We start from the raw sequence: 23744 nt of genomic DNA on the forward strand, positions 1-23744 counted from the left end.
TGAGTCGTCTCAATGTTTCGTACACAGATCCCAGAAATCAGAGAGTCTGTGCAAAGTGGCCCGGTGTCAGATGTCCTTATTGCTGTGCTTTCTGCTTTCTACTGTACGCCCTTTACAGTACAGTCTGACAAATATATGTCTTCCCTGCTAAAATTAAAACAGATAGAAACGAATTATGTTTTACTTAAAGGAAATAGGTCTTTTTAAAGATATTTGGGATTTTGGCAGTGTGACATTTATCTTTATGACTGTAAAACACATTTTGCTTTCAGTTCTTATAGCTGTAAAACATAAAGGCACATTTTTCATTTTGGATGTGCAAACCATTATTTAAAAAAATAATTATAATAAAGGGGGAAAATTCTGTGTTAATCATGAGTAAGACATTCACAGCAAATATCGTATAAAGAATCAATAATCTGTAAATAAATAAATATACAGTATAGTGTATTATAGTTAGTAGTCATTTCTTAATAAATAAAAAATAATAGTAATAATTTTTTTTAAATAATACAGTAAAGCCAATTTTCTCCAGTAAAAAATGTCATTTATAAAAGAAAATATTGAATAATATAATGAATAATATGAATCCTAAATTTTGTTTTAATAATAAAATAAATTTATACCAAATTATAGTAAGTAGATATAAAAAATAACAAGCAAAAATTAATTCAGATAATATTTATATTTATTATATTATATTTTTATTATTAGATACAGTATAATATGATTATATTGTATTTAAATTTGAAAACTTTACTGTTTAAAAATAAATAAATAAAATCCTTCCCCCCAATTAAAACTTACTGAAAGTAAAAATACTATTTTTATATAGATAACATGAATAAAGAATTGTAAACTAGGGCTGAATGATATTAGGAAAAAAAACTGACAATGCAATATATTTCTTTTAGGTGATATATATTGCGATATAAACACATTTTCACTAGATGACTTTAATAGCTCTGTTTGGGAAAAATTCTTCATTTTGGATTGGCTGAATCGCTGGTGACCATGACAGAGGGTTTCTTCATAACGTATATAATCAACAAATGACAAACACAGATTAATACAAGACGCATAAAATAAACAGAGCTTCATAGTTTCCAGACAGAAATTGAATAATCAAATGCAAAATTTGTAATTATTTGTTGCCTTAATAATTTATTAAATTGACACATTTCTAATATATAATAATAATTCAAATTATTCAATTATTAATTAGCTTTGGGCATAATTATACAATAAGTCAACTTTATTTTTACATGTTTACTTGTTTTTTTTTACAGGTAAGCAATTAATCACGTTTACAGTGTAGAGTCTTAATTGTGTAAATAATTATATGCAATTAATCTTTAAGCTACACACATTATAATTTCTTCTGCCCAAATGGCTTCAATTTACTTGAAATGCTTACACAGTGACATTACAGATCCTATGATGTGACTATTGCGGATTCTCACATTGCCATATCAATAATACTATGAAAAAATGTTATTAAAAAGTGATGACTTTGAAAGTTTTATGACATATTACGAGTATTATGTTATATGTATATAGATAATATAAAAAAGCTGGTGTTAAAAGTAGAAATATTAATTAAAAGTTTTGAGTATTCCAGAAAACATGTCTTGTGTTTTGTTTGAGCTTGATTTAGATTTTAAGTTTGAATTATGATCTGCACATGTGTTACACAGTTTCATTTGTTTGGCGTAGTGAGAAATGTGTTAACGGCTATGCAAACCGTCTTTGTAAATGGATTTGATGCTTTTATATAGCTGTTAATGTTTGATCTCTGTTGTTTATTGATTTACAGTATAAAACCTGTAAAGATGGGAGTGTTTTGGGTGTGACGGTGACACGGATCGCACTTCTTACACACTGCCAGGCCCTAACACAATCTTGTGGATACACAGAAGGTGAGCCCAACACAAAAAAACGCACACACACCGCTTCATATGCCTGTCCTTGTCCTCAAATTACCCTTCTTAGACAGTCATGTAGTAAAACTGCTTTCCCTTTTTTTCAGCTGAAATCATAGTGAATGTATTGGATTTTAAAAAGGATGTTGGTTTGTGGCACGGCATCCTAACCGTAAGTCCTGTTTCTGAACAAATATAATGTAAATGATATAAAGATCACTTCCCACACATTCAGGGTGATTAATGTGACTTTATGTTTCTTCAGAGCGTCATGAATATGATGCATGTCATCAGCATCCCGTACTCCCTGATGAAGGTCAACCCTCTGTCCTGGATCCAGAAAGTCTGTCAATACAAAGGTCTGTCAATCACTTTTCACGTTAAATACATTTTGTTTTGTGTTAGAATGATTCATTTTAAGTCATATACTGCAAAAACAGTAATTATTACTAAAAAGATCATATTCCCGGTCTATCGAGTATGATAGAAACAACACAAATGTATATAAATTAGTACCAGTGAGCATTTTTGAAGCACATACAGTGCTTACCTACTGTATTTTGTATTTAAGAATATATATTTATGAAAGATTTACTTGCTTTGTTCATGCTTTATGCATTAATTGTCTATCTTTTGAAGCACAGAATGCAAAATCAATAGTGCGAACTTAAAATTTCATCTTAAATTCTAAATACAAAGGAAATCATATTCATACCAACAAATAGTCTTTTTTTTATATACAGCAAAAGCTATACTAAATAATTATAGGGCTGAATTTCAAAGTTTTGTATGCATCCAAGATGGTGGTTCCTGTGATTTTTTTTTTATAGTAATCTTGTCTGTTTTTGTGTTTAGGAAAAGTGGCTTGTGTCAAGTCGAGGGATATGCACTGGGCTCTGGTGGCTCATCGAGATCAGAGAGACATCAACCTCAGCTCTCTGCGCATGCTGGTGGTGGCTGATGGATCCAACCCATGTGAGTTGGTTTAATATCTCTCTTTCTTTCTCCTTATTAACCATTATAGTCCACCTGCAATCAAAATTCAGGGTTTTAGTATCAATGTGTTAGTCTTGATGTGATCTGTTAGCTTTAAAAAGTTGCAGCTAGAAGATGGAAGCATTCGAATTCGCAGTTTCTCACTTCTGCTATTTAGAGTCAATCATTTTTTATGATATCACTGAACACTTCAGCTTTACATCAAATCAATTGCTCTCTAGTATCTGAAGTCCCAAGTCGTACCAGACATGGCTGAAATTGATCTCTTAGGGTGTTTTCACACCTGCCTTATTTAGTTTGGTTGAATCGCACTAGTGTTCGTTTTCGCTCTTGGTGTGGATTGTTTGGGCAGGTGTGAATGTAGCAACCACACTCGAGTGCTCACAAAAAGTAAACCGAAAAAGCGTACCTAGACGTTCGTTTGTGGTGAGAACACGATCAAAACTAAAATAGACCCAACCGCAAAAATTACTGCGCCTTTTTGGACTAATCCAGCTGCCGTAGTCCGATGCACTGTGCATAATGAAATGTGGAGGAAAAATATTTGTTGACAGCACTTTACCATCAATTTTAAGTAGAGAAAGAGAGAGAGAGAGAGAAGGAAAAACATTACCTAATGAATCGTTGGTAATATTTCCGTAAGATGACCATGTCGCAGTTTAGCTAAATGAATTCACGCCTCCTCCTGAAGTTTGCAATGCATTAAATAATTGTTTTCCAGCTGCAGCCGCGCTTTATTCTTGAAATGTATAGTTTGTCTAACGTGATGTCCCTCTATAGTAAAAAGCCACATTTTGTGTCTGCCGGTTTTTTTACTTGCGAGAGTTCCTTTGGCATTTTCCCATATGATAATTCTGAACAATCAAAAAGCTGTTTAGGAAATACGTTCAATAACATCTGGCCAATGAGTGATGTGGATTTTGTCACATGACTGGATTTTGGTTCTTTTCAACTGCTTCAGACCAAAGCAATCATTGTGGTGTGAAAAGGACCCAAAAATGGCAGAAAAATTGCCCTTGGTTCGGACCAAATGAATCGAATCACAGATGTGAAAGCTCCTTATTCACACATGGGTTTGTCTAAACACTTGATGAAAAACAAATATTCAGATTTCACTAAACTTTGTAATGCAGTGAAATTCAGAATTTTGTGTGAGATTGCATTTCTGGTCTGGTGCATTCGCATACATACAGTATATATACTGTAAATGAAAGCTATTGTGATAAAAAGTGCAGTGCTACCCCACCTTTAATTGAAACTCCTCTACATTTAGTGGTTGAAAAAATGTGGTGAAGAACACCAAAATTGAATGGCAAATAATGACTACATTGGGGATAGACAATTCAGACAGTGTTAGTGGCCATTTACAAAGATGCAATTGTCTGTTTTTGCATCCTCTGTCATGTGGATGTCACATTGGCGTTCAAACTAGCTGCAGTAAAAAATTATTGAAATGCATTTTTCTGATTGGTCCACTGCTTAGGAACTGACATCGATAAGTGGAGCTGCTTGTGAAAGTAAAACTTAAAAGGCACTGCAAAAGATGCATGTCTGTCAAGAGTGTTTACATGACGGTGCAATTTGTTTTTTTTTTATCTGAACTCTGTCTTTGCTGTCATGTACGGTGACCTTGAGTGTCGAGAAAGTTGCCTTTAAATAAAATGCAGTATTATTATTATTATTATTATTATTATGAATGTTATTATTGGCGCCTATATGCAATGTAAATGTTCACATTGTTTATAGGTGCCAAAAGGCTAGTGGTTAGTGCATCAAAACATAGCACTTAGGTGCTCACGACAACCTGAGTTCGATTCCCAGTTCAGTTTGGGGTCCTTTGCCGATTCTTTTTCTCTCTCTGCTCCCCTCACTTTCCTGTGTGTAATCTCCACTGTCTCCCCCCCTCAGTGGTTAGCACTCTCGCCTCACAGCAAGAAGATCGCTAGTTCAAGTTCCGGCTGGGCTAGTTTGCATTTCTGTTTGGAGTTTGCATGTTCTCCCCATGTTTGCATGAATTACCTCCGTGTGCTCTGGTTTCACCCACAATCCAAAGACATGTGCTACAATTGAATTGGGTAAACTAATTTGGCCAAAGTTTATAAGTGTGTGTGAATGTTAAAGTGTATGGGTGCTTCCTAGTACTGGGTTGTGGCTGGAAGGGCATTCACTGTATAAAACATTCTGGAATTGACGGCGGTTCAGTCTGCTTATTGATAAATAAGAGCTTAAGCCGAAGTAAAATGAATGAAATGGAAATGGTCCCTTTAATATGCTTTCCGATTGGGGAATTGAGCCTGTTTCTGCATTAATGTCTTGCAAGCCACCTCAACACACACAAACATACACACATAGTCTGCTCTGGTCCGTGACAGCACAGAGCGGATCATTCTTGCGAATCAGTTTGGACTACAAAACGTATCAGCCCCATTTGAATGACATGAATTGAATGCTGTTTTATAGTGGAGAAAGATTAGACAGACTCAGGATTGCTATTTAAGACTGTGGCTGTCAAGAGGCTGATGCCAAGCTGAGATATAAACAAAACCTTATTGGCTATTTTGAAAAGTGGAAGAGCTACTTGCCCCACCTCGTATTTATTTTTCAGTTGAAATTGCATCCCACAACAAACAAATCTGCACATTTCAGAGCACTTTAGAAGACCTTTAATCCTCTTCTTGTCCTGCTGTACACCTGTTTGTTTTCCTGAAATACTCCTCTGTCAGGAAACAAGCTGCTGGGTTAAGCAGATGTTTACACTTCCAGCAACCCGGAAAAAAAAAAAAGCTAAAAGCATCCCTTATAAGTGTGTAATGATATAACTCACAGAAGAGATGAGTCAAGAGAGATGATGCCCAGAGGCCATTTTCCTTAAATTTACTGATGCATAATACACAAATGGACACAATGAAGGACAATCCGTTTCTTCTGCTGCTCGTTTCATCCAAATGCCAGAATAGAAGTAAAACTGTTTTAGAAGGGTCATAAAAGTGAAAACTGGATTTTTTTTCTGCTGTTAAGATGGAAAGATTGATCTGCTGTTTAAACATAGATGATTGTTTGTCAAGCAAGGCTTTTGAACTATATACATATTTACTAGTATAGTCAAATCATCAGTATTACGTCATGTGAATTATAACATACTTCGAAATAGTTTTTCTTGTACTGAAATGGTGCCATTTACTGCATTGTTTTAAGACGTTAAATTGTTCTCTGTTATCTACACAGTAGGTTTATGGTTTCGGTAAGTTCTTTTATTACTCTATAAAATACCCCTACAATCAGAAGATTCATAATTAACCATATATGGATTGTTTTGTGATTATTAATGAGCTCCACTCTAATGTGCAGCTCTTGCACACACATACACACACTGGATGATATATGCTAAACACGAAAAAAATATAAACCCAATCAGAGTAACGTTAATCTATTTTGCTCATGAGATGTGGATAAAGAGTAAATGATAAATAAACCTGACAAAAGAGAGCGATGGAGATGTGTCACATTGTATTTTAAGCTATAATGTCAAAGAAAACACAGCCAGAACTTAATATCATGTGCATGAACAAATGACAGTTGAGTTGAGTGATTTGACATGATTCAGCAGTCTACATGTGTTTGTTAAAACAGATGCTTCAATTTCACAAGAAACATGATAAATTAACAAAAGATGTAACTAAACTACCTTATGCCACTTTAAAATGGAGATGAATAAATGTATAATCTCTAAATCTTGCATTTTGCGTCCTGAAGCATGTCTCGCGCAGTCATTGCCCAGTAACTTATAGTAAAGAATCTGTGATTGCGTTTTCAAAATAATAGTCCCACTAATTTTCTCACTAGAAAACATTGTTGCTTATCAAATGCAGCCTAAGGCTTGCATATTAATGATCTCACAGCTAAATGAGTCTGAGTTCTCTTTATGATGTCCGATCTGGATGAACAACCTAAAGTAGTCCTACATGCAAATGCAGAGGGCATGGTCCGTGAGTCTCATCGCAGTTTGTTTTGTCTTCTGATTGGCTAGTTGTCCACCGGGGTTTTACACTCATAGAATTTACATGAAAACGCGATGTTAAAATATGCCATCGTATAACCAGATTTTCATTATAGTACACCTTTAAATAAAATACAGTTGTCAGTAATTTAATTTTTTACATCAATAAATATGTGTATTCCATTGCAAACATTATTATAGGAACATTATAGGACTAGGAGTTTATAGGAACATTGTGCTAAATTGTAATGACACAAGGCAACACATGCAATGATCATATTAAATATTCTTTGATTTCTTTATGTAAAGGATAATATAATTTTATTAATATTAATATAGGAAAAAAGCTGCTTCAACGCTATAACAATCTACTATATAAGTATTTCTAAAAACTCTGTTTCCTTTATAAGGATAATTGTAATGTAGATATTTGGACTAGAAACAAGATAAAATTGTAAGTAAGAAATATTGTTTTTTTTTTGTTGCATAACTTGTATAAATGCCATGTAAATAATATTTATACTATATATGTATGCTATATGTATATTACATATTTATACTATATTATAATAATAGAGTCTTAAATAAAGTTCTGTAGCTCCTGGTCAACTATTATTCAGAACGTTGGGAATGTGCACATTGTTATATCAATGCTAAAACTATATATTGTGCAGCCCTAGTGTGTAATGTTCTCTCTCTCACACACACTCTCTCTCTCTCTCTCTCTCTCAGGGTCCATCTCATCATGTGACGCATTCCTCAATGTCTTCCAGAGTAAAGGTCTGCGGCCGGAGGTCATCTGTCCTTGTGCCAGTTCAGCTGAAGCCCTAACTGTGGCCATCAGGAGGTGACACATCCACCCAACACATCATAACCAAAGATTTAGATCTTCCTGTCGCTCATTTATTAGATTCTAAATCCAAAACATCAGGAAAAGTAATGGAAATATGGATACAAGCCATGTTTGTGTCAGTTAGACAGACAGATCGAAGCTGATGGTTCATGGAGAGAGTCTGTGTATATATTCAGCGCTATTTTCCATAACCATTTACCAGAAAATAATGTTTTTTTAGGCCGCCTCTATAATTACAGCCTCGACATCTTTGCTTTGTGACTGAATCAAACTGGCGACAGAGCACAGAGCATATGGTTATCATTCCACAGGATTAACTCTGTCGCTGGACGCTTTTACCAACGAGTTTGTGGAAGAGAACAGCTTGTATGAATTTGAACAAATGTCAGATGAATTGCACCCTAATAAAAAAGCCTGGTGTCATTGACGGAAACATCGCCAACCAGTGAAGTCAGAGGAAAAAGCTGTTTCAAATGCGAGTGGCGCTACGTAATTCCGCTGTTTCTGTCATCAAAGTTACGTCATTGTCGTTTGTGCATTTACAGAGCAAACTAATAGTAACCTAAATTTCACTCTTTGGTTTAGTTCATGTGGTTTGCGGTAATAATTTCCTTCCTCTCAATATTTCATTCACATTTCAAAGCTCTGAATGATTGATCCAACATTTCTACACTTTTGGTCTGTCCCAAATGAGCTGCTTACTTTGCATTTAAAAGCATCAGACTGTATGAATGTTGTTAAGAGAACTAGGGAAAATATAAATGAATACATATACACTACCTTACAAAAGTCTTGTTGCCTATACAAGTTTTAGGAATAACAAATAATAACTTGACTTCTAGTTGATCATTTGGTATCAGAAGTGGCTTACATGAAAGGCCTCTAGATTACGCTTATGTTACTCAATTAAAATATGATCATGCCTTGATTTTGAATTATTTCATTAGGACAGTAAGGTCTGATTGTGCTTGGACAAAAGTCTTGTCACTTAACAGAAATAATCTACAGCATAAAATATATAAAGTCATGGCGCAGTTGAAAAATAATTAATACTGTGTATGACTCCCATGAGCTTGGAGAACTGCATCCATACATCTCTGCAATGACTCAAATAACTTATTAAGTCATCTTGAATGCCAAAGGAAGCGTTCTTGCAGAGTTTATTAAGATTCTTTGAATTCATCTTCAATGCCTCCTTATTCATCCTAACCCAGACATGCTCAATAATGTTCATGTCTGGTGACTGGGCTGGCCAATCCTGGATCACCTTGGCATTCTTTGCTTTTTGGAACTTTGATGTGGAGGTTGAAGTATGAGAAGGAGCGCTATCCTGCTGAAGACTTTGCCCTCTTTTGTGATTTGTAATGTAATGGGCAGCACAAATGTCTTGATACCTCAGGCTTTTGATGTTGTCATCCACTCTGCGGATCTCTTGCACACCCCATACTGAATGTAACACCAAACCATGATTTTTCCTTCACCAAATTTGATTTCTGTGAGAATCTTGGGTCCATGCGGGTTCCAATAGGTCTTCTGCAGTATTCGTGATGATTGGGATGCAGTTCAACAGATGATTCATCTAAAAAAAAAAATGTACCTATTGCCACTTTTCCAAATCATCAACTAGAAGTGAAGTTATTATTTGTTGCTCTTACAACTGAGATCGTCGACAAAACTTTTGTCAGGTTGTGTATAAGATACTACTATTTACCCAATCAGTTCCTTAAGAAAGACATCAGTTTCTTAGGAAACAGCTTCCTATATGTGTGCAGACATCAAGTTAGGATGCTATTTTTGGAACAGAGCTCTAATTCCGGTATACTGAATCAGCACACACTGTTTCATGATTTTTTTTCTGCAAAAAATATGGTTTGCTATACCCTGCCAAACATCTTTCACTCAGATGTGTGCATCTTTTTAAAACACTATATATGTTCTGTCCTTAAGAACTGATTGGACCAATCAGCATCTTCTTCTTCTGTTTTGCATTATATTAAAGTCACCATATATTTATCTGATCTTATTCAATTTAGGCCCACTGATGACAGTAATCAGCCGCCGGGTCGAGGTGTGCTGTCTATGCAGGGTCTGAGCTATGGTGTCATCCGAGTGGACTCAGAGGAGCGTCTGTCTGTGCTCACCGTACAGGATGTGGGCACTGTGATGCCTGGAGGTACACATATGTACATGCTAGTGTTGTCAAAAGTATCCATATCAATGCCCCATATCAATTTGCATATCTGTTTATTAATTATTATTCTCTGCTGTATTATTGTGTTCAGTAATGTTTTACGTCTAATATTAAAATGGGATCAAGAATTGTGGGATTTATTAGATTGCTACATGCATAATTTATTAGAATGTTCAAAATAACAAAAGCATCTTTTTTATTTTACTCTTTTATTCATTGACTTATTCATTCATTCATTCATTCATTCAATCATTCATTCATTTATTCATTATTTTAGTGATTCATTCATTTTTATTCATTCCTTCGTTCATTCATTCATTCATTTGTTTATCATTCATTCATTCTTTTAGTCATTCATTCATTTATTTATTCATTTATTCATTTGTTTGTTCATTCATTCATTCATTCATATTTAGTCATTCATTCATATTTAGTCATTCGTTCATTCATTCGTTTACTGATTCATTTATTCATTTTACTTAGTCATTCATTTGTTTAGTCATTCACTTATTCCTCCATTCATTCATTTATTCATATTCAGTCATTCATTCACTTAGTCATTCATTCACTTAGTCATTCATTCATTCATTAATTTAGTCATTCATTTAGTCATTTAATCATTTATATTTAATCATTCATTCATTTAGTCATTCATTCATTTATTTAGTCATTCATTCACTTATTTATTAATTTAGTCATTCATTTGTTTAGTCATTCATTTAGTCATTTATTCATTTGTTTAGTCATTCATGCATTCATTGATTCATTTAGTCATTCGTTCATTTATTTTGACGTTCATTCATTTAGACATTTTTTTTCATTTATTTAGTCATTCATTCATTTACTTAGTCATTCATTCATTCAGTCATTTATTAATTAATTCATTTATTCATTCATTCATTCATTCATTTAGACACTCATTCGTTTGTTTAGTCATTCATTTATTGATCCATTTAGTTGTTCATTTATTCATTTAGTCATTCATTCATTAATTCATTCAGTCATTCATTCATTCATTTAGACACTCATTCGTTTGTTTAGTCATTCATTTATTGATCCATTTAGTCATTCATTTATTCATTCATTTAGATATTCATTTGTTTGTTTAGTCATTCATTCATTCATTTGGTCATTCATATATTTAGTTTTTGATTGATTGATTCAGTCATTCATTAATTAATTTGTTTAGTTATTTATTTATTCATTTATTCATTTAGTGATTCATTCATATATTTTTAGTCATTTGTTCATTCACTTAATCATATGTTCGTTCGTTCGTTCATGAGTTCATTTAGTTATTCATTCATCTGTGCTTGTGAAAATATTGGCAGAATTTCCCTGACAAGACCAGTGTTAGGAATCCTTAATATTAACCCATGCTTGAGGTTTTAAAGGAACACTCCACTTTTATTTGTAAATAGAGTCCATTTCTAACTCTCCTAGAGTTAAACATTCTAGAATTTTGCCATTTTTGAGTCCATTCCGCTGGTCTTCAGTTCTGGTGCGAGCACTTTTAGCTTAGCTTAGCATAAATCTTTGAATCGCATTAGCATCTCGGCTTACTTCTGTCAATATAATCAACGTGAGCACATGCTTGCACAGGGAGCACCCCTTGCAATCATGGAGACATTTGAGATGGTTCAGAAGGGTTTACTTTTGTACAGATTCTAAAAATGTATCTGTTTGAACCGAAAGACATGGAAGTTGGCTGATTTTCAGGCACAATAATAGATCATAGTGCAGTCATGTTATTTCACAGTTCTTTTTATTTTTCATTGGTCTTAGTACATGACATGACTACAGAAGAGTCAAGCTTTAAATAGGAAAATTATTAAATCACTTCCATAATTTTTTGAATGAGAGGCTAATGGTCTAATTCGATTTAATGATCTATGCTAAGCTAAGCTAAAACTGTTCCTGTCAGACCCAGAGATGAGATAATGTGGAGTGTTCCCTTAACAAAAACTAAATTAAAACTTGCATAAATGTAATTTGAATTCATGCTGTGGCAATATTTCCAGTGGTACCAAGAAATGTATCAAATATCAATATTTTTAAGGTATCATATTGTTAGACATTCTAGTATGGTGACATCACTAGTAAATACAAGAGTGGCTCTACAAATGTGCCTTTGTAAATATTGTTCTTATTGTAATAGGTGTCTCTGCGTGCTGTATTTAGTGCTTCACAAAGTGTGTAATATGTTTATTGACGTTGTGTATGTGCAGCTCTGATGTGTGTGGTCAAACCGGAGGGAGTTCCTCAGCTGTGTCGAACAGATGAGATCGGAGAGCTGTGTGTTTGTTCCATCGCCACAGGAATGTCATATTATGGGCTCTCGGGCATGACAAAAAACACATTTGAGGTTTGTGTCCTATCAGACCGAGATTGATTTGGCTCTACTTAGGTGGATTCTTCTACCCAGAATTCCCCGGGCCTCTGCTCACACAGATGTTAAAACACTCCCATCAAAGCCTTTTCCTTGGCTGCTTTGTTAAATTGCTGTGAAATAATGAGTCTGGCATTTTCTCAAGGTCAGTTCTCAAGTCTGTTTTTTATTTTTAGGACGTAAAAAAATCTAACAGGTGATTGTGAGAAATTGTTTTAAATTATGAAATAAAATAGTATCTAACATGTTGTTGTTACTGTTACATCAAAAAAAATGACAAGGAAAATAAACATGTAATGACATGTAATGATAAAGATATTTTTAATTGTAATCATGACAAATAAAATTGCAGTACAGAGAGATTTAAAATAAAAATCTGAAAATCCCAATAGCCTATGTGGTATAATCACAATAATACAAATATAACACAATAAAACATGGGGGAAATGAATATTTAACGTGTCAAATTTTTTACCAGATGTTGATGCAAAGAAAAAAAATCTAATTAGTTTATAAATTATGTTAATAAAATTAAATGACAGGAAAAAAAGCATTGAACACATGAAGAAGGGAAGTCTTGAAAGGCAGTGAAAGCCCAGACATTAGCTGCTTCAGTCCAACATCTACAAAAGTAGGATGATGAAGATCAAACCAGAGTGGACATTTCAGCAAGACAGGAGCTTAATGCTTTTAGTTGTGAGGTATGAAATTGCAGGTTTCATAAATAAATCTGCAAATTTAAGACAGGTAGTGCACAGTTAATATAGAATTTTGCAGTTTTCAGAAATAGTCATAGTTGTCAGAAGTAAAGTTATATGATATGAAGGCACAATTATTATAATATGCAAATATTGCAAATGTGCAATACACAGCGGTAATTATTTAGTAATTGCAATAGTATTAGTAATTGCAATATTATGTTTTATCTATGCAATGTAAAGTCACAGCTAGAAATACAAGGTCAGACATGAGGGGTATGAAATCACATTTATGATAATAAAGATCAATACATAATATATATTCTTATTTTCATTTTGAGAGACAGATACAGTACATCTGGAAAGTATTCATAGCGCTTCACTTTTTCCCATATTTTTTTGTTACAGCCTTATTCCACAATGGATTCAATTGATCTATTTCCTCAAAATTCTACACACAATACCCCATAATGACAATGTGAGAAAATATTTTTGAAACTGTTGCAAATTTATTAAAAATAAAAAGACCTGACAAATCACATGTACATCAGTATTCACAGCCTTTGCTCAATATTTTGTTGATGCACCTTTGACAGAAATTAAAGCCTCAAGTCTTTTTGTATATGATGCCACAAGCTTGGCACCCCTGTCTTTTTTGCCCATTCCTCTTTGCAGTACCTCTCAAGCTCTATCAGTTTGGATGGGAAGCTACGGTGTAAAGCCATTTTCAGATCTTTCCAGAGATGTTAGGATTTAGGTCTGGGCTCTGGCTGGGCCACCCAAAGACATTCACCGAGTTGTTGTGAAGCAACTTCATTGAAATTTTGGCAGTGTGCTTTGATGTGCACAGATGGTAGTCCTTCTGTAAGGTTCTCCTCCCTCCACAGAAGAACTCTGGAACTCATACTGAGTGACCATCGGGTTATTGATCACCTCCCTGACTAAGGCCCTTTTCCCCCAACCACTCAGCTTAGATGGCTGGCCAGCTCTAGGAAGAGTCCTGGTGGTTCTAAACATCTTCCACTTAAAGATGATGGAGGCCACTGAGCTCATTGGAACTTTCAGAGCAGCAGTAACCTTTCCCAGCCTTGTGCCTTGAGACAATCCTGTCTCGGAGGTCTACAAACAATTCCTTTATCTTCATGCTTGGTTTGTACTTTGACATGCACTGTCCATCCTGGGACCTTATATAGACAGGTGCATGCCTTTTCAAATCATGTCTAATCAACTGAATTTACCACAAGTGAACTTCAATTAAGCTGAAACATCTCAAAAATGATCAGAGGAAACAGAATGTACCTGAGCTCAATTTAGAGCTTCACGACAAAGGCTGTGAATTCCTTATGTACATGTGATTTTTCAGCTTTTTTATCTTTAACAAATTTGCAACAATTTCCTTTTGAACAAATGTTTAATGATTTTTTTTGTATTTATAGATTTTTATGGCCGGTGAAAAACTAAAATTTAAAAATCACTGAAATAACTCCATAATACACACACAGAATATTTGTTCACAAGACTTTTGAGAACTGGATCTTGAAGCCTAGATTTTTTGCTTCAAAATTATGTGACAATCCTCATGTTTACTTGCGCACAATATATTGATTTTAATTTAAATCTAAATGGGAAGTTTACCTTCTCTGCTTATCTGCAACTATACATACTTAATGTCAAATGGGGGAGAAGTGTCTTAACATCCAAGATTGCACATATTTTTGCAGTATTAAATCAACAGATGTATAGTTTAATCCAGATTGCTGGCTTTTGTTTTGTCAGGTGTTTCCCATGACCATCTCTGGGGCTCCTATCAGCGAGTATCCCTTTATCCGCACAGGGCTACTGGGCTTCATTGGTCCCGGTGGCCTGGTATTCATCTCTGGAAAGATGGACGGTCTGATGGTGGTGAGTGGACGGAGACACAACGCTGATGATATTGTGGCCACGGCGTTGGCGGTGGAGCCCATGAAGTTTGTGTACAGGGGCAGGTGAGAAGTCCGCATAAACAAGTGGTGTTCTTCTGCGTCATCAAAGAATGGGAGGTTTATATATAGTACAAGAGCTTGTTTGCTTTGGACATGCAGAGTGTAAATTAAATGTGTTTCACACCTGCTGTGGTGGCAGGAGTGCGAGCTTGAGCTCAGCATGTTGTGGTGCAGTTGCTTTGTTTCATTTGTTTTTTATTTTTCTGGAGCTTTTAACAGTTTCATAAAACTGGCGTATTGCAGTAATTATCTAGTGTTACTGCTGCAGTGTCATTTTTGATTAAAAACTAAATCTAACTACAAAAAAACTTTTAAAAATGTTTTTGTGACTAATTAATTGATTAAAAATGTAATTATTTGAATTTGGACTTGAATTATTTGATTTCATGATTATAATTAAGTGATTATTATTTGGAATGCAAAAAATAATCATATTATATTTTCATTAAAACCTTTTTATTTTTAAAAAATAACAGTTTTAAAATAAAACTTTGCTTCTGGAGTGCGACTTGCTTAACAGTATGTTGGCTTTCTCAAGCTTTCTTAAGCCAACATAACTAGTGGGCGGCGCGATGGCGCAGTGGGTAGCGATGTCACCCCACAGCAAGAAGGTCGCTGGTTCAATCCTCGGATGCGTCAGTTGGCATTTCTGTGTGGAGTTTGCATGTTCTCCCGTGTTGGTGTGGGTTTCCTCCGGGTGCTCTGGTTTCCCCCACAGTCCAAAGACATGTGGTATAGGTGAATTGCGCAAGCTAAATTGTCCGTAGTGTATGTGTGTGTGTGAATGAGTGTGTATGGATGTTTCTCAGTGATGGGTCAAAGCTGAAAGGGCATCCGCTATGTACAGTAAAATATATGCGTATATAAGTTGGCGGTTCATTCCACTGTGGTAACCCCTGATTATCAAAGGGACTGACCCGAAAATAAAATTAATAATAACTAGTAAATAACAATTGTATTATATTTTAAAATATATATTATTAATAATCTGCAAAATTAAGTTGATTATTCAAGTTATTTAATTATTATTATTATTATTATTAGATTAATATTTATGACCTGTAATGATATGCTTTATACTTTTGTGCATGTTGTATATTTTTATGTTCCCTTGTTGATATACTTTGACCTGTCCACCCAGCTACCTTTACATACACACACGCACACACACACACACACACACACACACACACACACACACACACACACACACACACACACACACACACACACCTGGCTGTACTTTTATGCTTTTTCTGTAATTAGTTTTTCTCTCTTTTCCATTTCCATTTAATTTCATGTGAATGTGTGTATTTCTTTGCATAAAAAATATTCTACTTGTTATTTATTATTTAAATTATTGTTTTTTTTTTTCATTAAAAATCTTTATGTTTAACTGAATTAGACCCTATCCATTAACAGTAGCAGTTGCCGATTCTTTCTGCTGTTGCTTGTCACTAAAACTCTGACTTCTGGTTTCTCTACTACCCTCTTCAGGATAGCGGTGTTTTCAGTGACGGTCCTGCATGACGAGAGGATTGTGGTGGTAGCAGAGCAGAGGCCGGACTCTACAGAAGAGGACAGCTTCCAGTGGATGAGCCGAGTGCTGCAGGTATTTGCCATGCCAATCGATTTGGACAGCGGCGACTGTATTTGTGTCCAGTCTGACAGGAGTCACCTTAATCGCTCCATAACCCCAGTTCACATCCAAACTGAATTAGAGATCATGCTATTGCTGACCTGCGGACTTTCTGTCAGCACTTTACCAGCAAAAATAACAAGGTGCATTCAGGCACAGCGACTGGCCTTCATTTCCACCTTCATTGTTGTAGGTCATTAATCTTGCAAATATGGTATTTATATTTTTTTCTGAATTTTTGTTTGGTAATTTGGTTCGCCCTGAGGCATCTGTAAAGGTCAGTTCTCAGCTGGCAGCCTCCTTACACACTCTTTTTTTTAAAAGGGCATATTATATGGAGCTTAAAATTAGTTATGAAATAGTATGAAACTGTATTTTTACAAACTGGATATCCAACCTAAAATCTAACTTTATAAAATGCAGTTGTCTTAAATTTCAGATGGGTGGCACAGTAACTTAGTTCCACTGTGGTGACTGAAGGAAGGACTAAGCTTAAGAAAATGAATGAATTAATAAATTTCAGATGTTCAATATGAAGTTTAGATTTAAATTCAGATTTAAAATGTTTAAAGGCATATACTATTTAGTTTTATTAAATTACAATTGTTAATAATTTAAATGAACACAATTCAAATTCAGATTGTTTTAACATATTTTAGGCTCCATAATATGATGCTCCTTTTAATACGATGTAAAATATATCTCAATTTCAGTTCAAAATACACCACAGATCATTTATTTTTTCTTGTCAAATTTGCCCCAAAAAGGGTGTGAGCAGTAACACAGTTTTTAATTCAGTTCTATTCAATTCAAAACACTTTATTTGTGTATTTAATGTGGCAATTCATGGTGCATCCAAGTAGCTCATAATCAGGGCTGGAGCAAGCTGAACTGCCGCTCTAGGCAAAGGAAGATCATGCCGCCCTCAACCTGAAAGTGAAAACGATAGTGACCGGTTAACAAGGTGAAGACCTGGGGCAGGGGGTGAATGTCGCGGATGAAAGTGGGCACACCGCGGGGGTTGGGATTTTGTCGCTGATATTAGGACGTGGGTAGTGGGGGAGGTGTCGTCCACCTATGCATTGTAAATATATAATAATAAATAATAAATATATACACCATATATTGGTGGTGTAAGGTTTAGATCACGTTATGGTTTTTAGTGACGGATCGGACCATTTTTCAGGTCAGCCAAAAAGGGGAGGAGACAAATCGTTACCTTAGAATTATAAAGTTCTATCTGAAATTTTTGTCAAAATTGAGTTATTGACATATTCTTAATAAATGACAAATTTTTTACATTGTGGGATGTTTTTTTGTTTTTGTTAAGTTGTTTACATTTTAAGACTTTTTATTTACAAAAACAAATGCTACACACATATTGTTTGCTATAGAATGCAAAAACTTTGAAGCTCAATTTCTCAAAAGTCATTGAGAACCTCATAATTCCAAAATGACAAAATGTAATTTGCTTTATATTTATTACAAAAACAGTACTGCAAGACACTTGTGGTTTTAACAAGCAGAACTTAAAACCTGTAGTTTTATTAAAAATAAAATGAAGAAATAATCAGCTGAATAAAAAGAAATGTTAAAATATTCAGTACTGTAAAAAAAATCACTGTTACTACTACTGTTGCTGATAACGCTAAATGTAGAAATCTGACATTATAATGTGCACAACCCATAATTATTTTTAGTCTGATTTTCAATAAATGATTCAGTTATTCACTCATAAAATTTTTAAGTTTCGTTGCTAGATGTGTCATTTTTGAAGAATTATTTAGTGGCATATTTTTGATGGCTTGTTGTCGCCACGTTTTGGTTAAATAATGTAATTGCTGCCTACAACTTATATTTTAGAGAGTTGTTTAATAATGACAGTGATTTTGATCTTTACCCTAAACATCAGTAGTTTTATCTAAACTATAAACTTTTATGCCAGATCTTCTGTGTTGTTTGACTGTAACTTCATAACTAACTCAAAAGACTAAATCTCTTTCTTGATTTAAGTGTTTTCAGATTTAAATGCAGCGATTCGAAAGATTAATGAACATATGCAAATCACCATCATTTAGCATTTTTGTTTCGTGGGTGTTGTGATCCCAATCTTTTAATGATATATCGTGCAGCTTAAACTGAATGCATTGATTCCGGCCAAAAATGTAGTGACAGAAAACACCTTTAATGAAACCCACCACATCCCGAACAACCTACCACGACTTCTTCCCTCATCATTAAATTTTACTGCAAAGCCTAAATGCTTTTTAATGCAAGTGATTTAAATTACACGACAGGTGATCTCTCTGATCATTACAAATTTAGGATTAATCTACCAGTAAAAATCCTCTGGTTCTAATACATAAAACGTGTTGTGCTACCCTAGTTACTTGTTTCACATTTTTTTGCATTGATAAATGCACCATGGATCCAACCAAAGCACTTAAACAATGAAAAAACTAATTTTTATTTTTATGAAATGTCTCTTAAAAACTTCATCATCGGACCTCCTGAGTCAAATTCAGGCTTGCTGAACTTTTCCAATTCCAGTTCAACCCTCAAAACTTCTGTTAACAGAGTTTTCTATCCTATTGAAGTCAAAAATTCCCAAAGATAAATAAAAAACTGACTATCCATGTGTTTTCCACAGGCGATAGACAGCATCCACAACGTTGGGGTGTTTTGCTTGGCTTTGGTGCCCGCTAACACCCTACCCAAGACCCCGCTGGGAGGGATCCACCTATCGGAGACCAAGCAGCTGTTTTTGGAAGGCTCCCTGCATCCCTGTAACGTCCTAATGTGCCCTCACACCTGCGTCACCAACCTGCCCAAACCCAGACAGAAACAGCCAGGTCTGTTTTCGGCCCGCAAGGTCACCTCGAATGTCGGCCTGAATTAAAAGTGTCAGAAACGGTGTGGTCCGCTGGTTTGTGATGTGCTTGTTCTGTTGGGCTCTGCAGAGATCGGACCCGCCTCTGTGATGGTGGGTAATTTGGTCTCGGGGAAGAGGATCGCTCAGGCAAGCGGCAGAGATCTGGGCCAGATCGAAGACAATGATCAGGCAAGAAAGGTGTGTGTGTGGTTCCATGGGGCCTCGATTTTCAGCAGTCACTCCATTCGTTCTCCCTCCCTCCCCTCTCATTCAGTGCTCACCTCAAGCAAACCAAGACCAAATTTGGACAGAAACTAAAATATGCACATTAAAAAACTGATATTGAGTGATGAAGATTTACAAAGTCATATTATATCATATTTCTATATATTCTTTTCTTATTTTCATACTCTTCTTATGTTCTGAGTTTTACATAAATAATATATTGAAATGTTTTTTAAGTAAAACTTCATAATAATCAGAAATATATTAATAATAAATCTACAATAAATAAAATAATATTATATTACCATTGATATAATAACATTTGTAATAAACATTTTTTTCAAAAACATGTAGATGATAACATTTACATGAAAACATTTATAACAAACATTTATATAAAACATTTATGTAATAACAGTAACATAAAAATTTATATAAAATATTTATATAACATTTATAATAGCATAAACATTTATATTAAACCATTTACATAATAACATTTATATAATAACATTTATAATGACAAACATTTCATATAATAACATTTATAATAAAAACATGTTATATAATAACATTTATAATAGCATAAACATTTATATAATAACATTTTTAACAACAGACATTTTTATAATAAAATGTATATAATAGCATTTATAATAACAAAAACTTTTATATCATAACATGTATAATAACAATCATTTATATAAAACATTTATGTTATAGCATGTAAAATAACAAACATTTATATAATAACATTTATAATTGCAAACATTTATATAAAACATTTATGTAATAGCATGTAAAATAACATAAACATTTAAATGAAAACATTTATAATAACATAAACATTTATATAAAAACATTTATATAGTAATAATAATAACATAAACATTTATATAATATCATGTATAATAACATTAAACATTTATGTAAAACATTTATATAATAATATTTATAATAAACATTTATATAATAACATTTATAATAATAAACATTTATATATTAACATTTATAACAAACATATACACACACACACACACACACACACACACACACACACACACACACACACACACACACACACACACACACTCACACACCTTTACAACAACAATTAATATAAAAACATTTATATAATAACATTTATAATATAAATATTTATACAATAACATTTATATGATAACATTATAACAACAAACATTTATATAATAACATAAACAATTATATTTAAAAATCATATAACATTTATAATAACATAATAAAATTTTATTAGTTTTTATTGTATTGTGATAATTGTGCACATTTATGTTTGAAAACTAAGCATGCTATTTTAAGGAAATATGCAAAAAACACATAATTTCTTTGTATTTATATTAAGATGCACCACATTCATTTGTCTTATTAATATGGAGTGAAAATGTGTTTTTCTCTCCTCTCTGGTCATTTTCTCATTACAAAAAATATGACATTGATTTTTTGCACCTGCCACTAAAACATTAAGCCTGTCCTATTATTTTGGTGGTTTAATGATTGGAATATTCCGACTCTATCATTACTTGGATAACTTCAGGCCTCGTAATTAAATGTCTGATGTTACATTTTCCAAGTTGCTTGTCAGTAGGTGATTTGCAGCAGATGATTTTTTTTTTCTTTAATAGCTGCTGGTGTGTGTTTGAATCACTTGTGTCACTTACATCAGAGTCATGTAATCAATCTTACAATCCGACTTTAACACACTGCAGTCCCATATAAAGTTACCTGCCAACGCATTACACGCATTTGGCACTCACTGAGAGTTCATTTATTTGGAGATTGTGTGGCTTGCAGTAATTCTCCCAACTGCATTAGCATTAGAGGAACTGACCCCTAATGGCTTGTCAGACCTTTTGAGTCACTTCATACCCGACCCCTACAGAGTGCATTTGGGGAAACCATTCTCCCGAAAATTAAATTGTGCTGTTAGTTTTAGTTCACTTAGACCATCTAAAATGAAGAACATTAAAGAAGAGTTTTAAAGTCAACCTTTACTAGCACTTTTACACTAAAATGTCATTAGTGTGATTGTCCAAAGTTGTTTTGAGAACTTTATTGTAAATTTTAACAGGATACATTTTTATTGATGTATTGATGGACCCAAAAATCTAAATATTATTTTGTAAGAGCCAGTTTTTAACCAATTGATCTTTGTTCATTAGATTTAATAAAATGATAATTTGTAGTGCATGTATTGTTAAATGCTGATATTTATTTTCCACATGGAAGCCAACCAGGTTAGTTAGACATAAGTACCACTACTACCAGCACTCAAAAAAAAAATAAAAAATAAAAAATTACACACACACACACACACATATATATATATATATATATATATATATATATATATATATATATATATATATATATATATATATATATATATATATATATATATATATATACTTTCAAACATAAGGAGTTTTCATAAGATTTTCTAAACTAGTAGTGTTTTGAAATTAATAAGTGCATAATAATCATGATAAGTGTGAAAACATTATTATTGCTCAGACTATAATCGTGCAACCAAAATCTATAATTGCTGCATCCCTACTCCATTAAGATATTATGAAACAAACTGATCAGTCAGTTCAAGAAACTGAGCATTATTTACAACATTATATTGTTATTATACAATATTATATACATCAGCAGGAATATATTATATATAGAAAACTCTTTAACCTTTTAACAGGCATCTGGTTGTCCACCTGGTCTGTTCATTGGTTCCAAAAAATGCTTAGTGCACAGTTTAACCAAATAAATGGCCCCAGTAATATGATTTCATAGAGATCACCTTAAAGGGTTACACCATTCATTCTGGCCAAATCCAAACTTGACAGTTTTATGCTTCTAAAATGTGAAAGTTACCATTTTAACAGCAGTTTTCCAGAAACATATGCCATTAGAATAATAATTGCACTCTGGGCTCTGTTTGGGAGGGCTGCTCTGCTTGTTTTTTTGTGTTGAGTTGATGTCTTTGGTTTTGCTGTGCTGTCAGTCAAGCACCTCAGCACCATTACTCTGCCCTCTCAGGCTGAAAGATGGCAGCCATTACTCCGTCAGCCTGTCCGCTGTGCACAACACCATAACCTTAAAACACACACACACAAACACACACACACAGCTGTCGGCCTTACACACAAATCGCATATACTTACATATGCACAAACCCAAAAATGCAACAGTTGTTGGCTGCTTCTTGCATGCCTTTCTTGTGTGTCTCTTTCACTCATTCCTTCACACTCCTGCATGTCTGACGCCAACAAATGTTACCTCCGCCATCTGCTGCTCGGAGAATCACAGTCATGCATGACTTTTTGTTTTTTACTTCATTTTTATACTCCAAAACTTGTGTTGTTTTGTTGCCTCCATCCATTCATGCCTATGAAAATCGGGCCCTTTGAGTGAATGGAAATTTTATTTCATGCTTTAAAGATCTTGCAAACCGATGTGAGAATAACACTGGGAGACGAGGTAATGCATGTCTGCATTCACTTCTTACTTTTAAGATAAAACTAACAAACTGGTCGCTAATGACTTTAACAGGTCTTGCTGATTGCAGGAAAGCATGCTGTGTTTAATGGTTACTCTTTAAACGTTGTGTTGATTATATTACATTACATTTGAGATTTTAATGCATAACCTAAACAATGGTAATGGAATACTTTATATGGAATATTATGTCATCTTAATGTCTTGAATTTTGTGGTAATAATTCTGGGCGTTTTTCTACCCATAGTTCCTCTTTCTGTCTGAGGTGCTGCAGTGGAGAGCCCAAACCACACCAGATCATGTTCTCTTCACCCTCCTCAGCTCAAGGGTATGATCTCTAATAATATTATGCATTTTCTTTAATTCTTTTTATGCGGTTGAGAGTTTTTTGTTTTAACGGAACAAATTAGCTTTTCTTAATTTACTTTCAATTTCACATATATATTTAG

The 23744-nt window shown here is 33.9% G+C and overlaps 1 protein-coding gene across 16 annotated transcripts in view; it reads left to right on the forward strand.

The window, feature by feature from the left end:
• dip2ca (disco-interacting protein 2 homolog Ca) overlaps positions 1-23744 on the forward strand; it is a 196978-nt gene that overhangs the window by 144665 nt on the left and 28569 nt on the right. For 8 of the 16 annotated variants that reach the window (XM_073940841.1, XM_073940843.1, XM_073940848.1 and 5 more), the window contains 12 exons: positions 1817-1919; positions 2030-2094; positions 2188-2281; positions 2778-2897; positions 7648-7762; positions 9802-9941; positions 12188-12324; positions 14823-15031; positions 16526-16640; positions 19318-19519; positions 19628-19737; positions 23543-23623. In XM_073940841.1, coding sequence (XP_073796942.1) covers positions 1817-1919; positions 2030-2094; positions 2188-2281; positions 2778-2897; positions 7648-7762; positions 9802-9941; positions 12188-12324; positions 14823-15031; positions 16526-16640; positions 19318-19519; positions 19628-19737; positions 23543-23623 — 1491 coding nt within the window. The remainder of the gene's footprint in view (positions 1-1816; positions 1920-2029; positions 2095-2187; positions 2282-2777; positions 2898-7647; positions 7763-9801; positions 9942-12187; positions 12325-14822; positions 15032-16525; positions 16641-19317; positions 19520-19627; positions 19738-23542; positions 23624-23744) is intronic. The other 8 variants (XM_073940842.1, XM_073940844.1, XM_073940849.1 and 5 more) reach the window with 1 other exon arrangement.

Source organism: Danio rerio, chromosome 24 (genome assembly GCF_049306965.1).
Source record: "Danio rerio strain Tuebingen ecotype United States chromosome 24, GRCz12tu, whole genome shotgun sequence".
Lineage (NCBI taxonomy): Eukaryota > Metazoa > Chordata > Actinopteri > Cypriniformes > Danionidae > Danio > Danio rerio.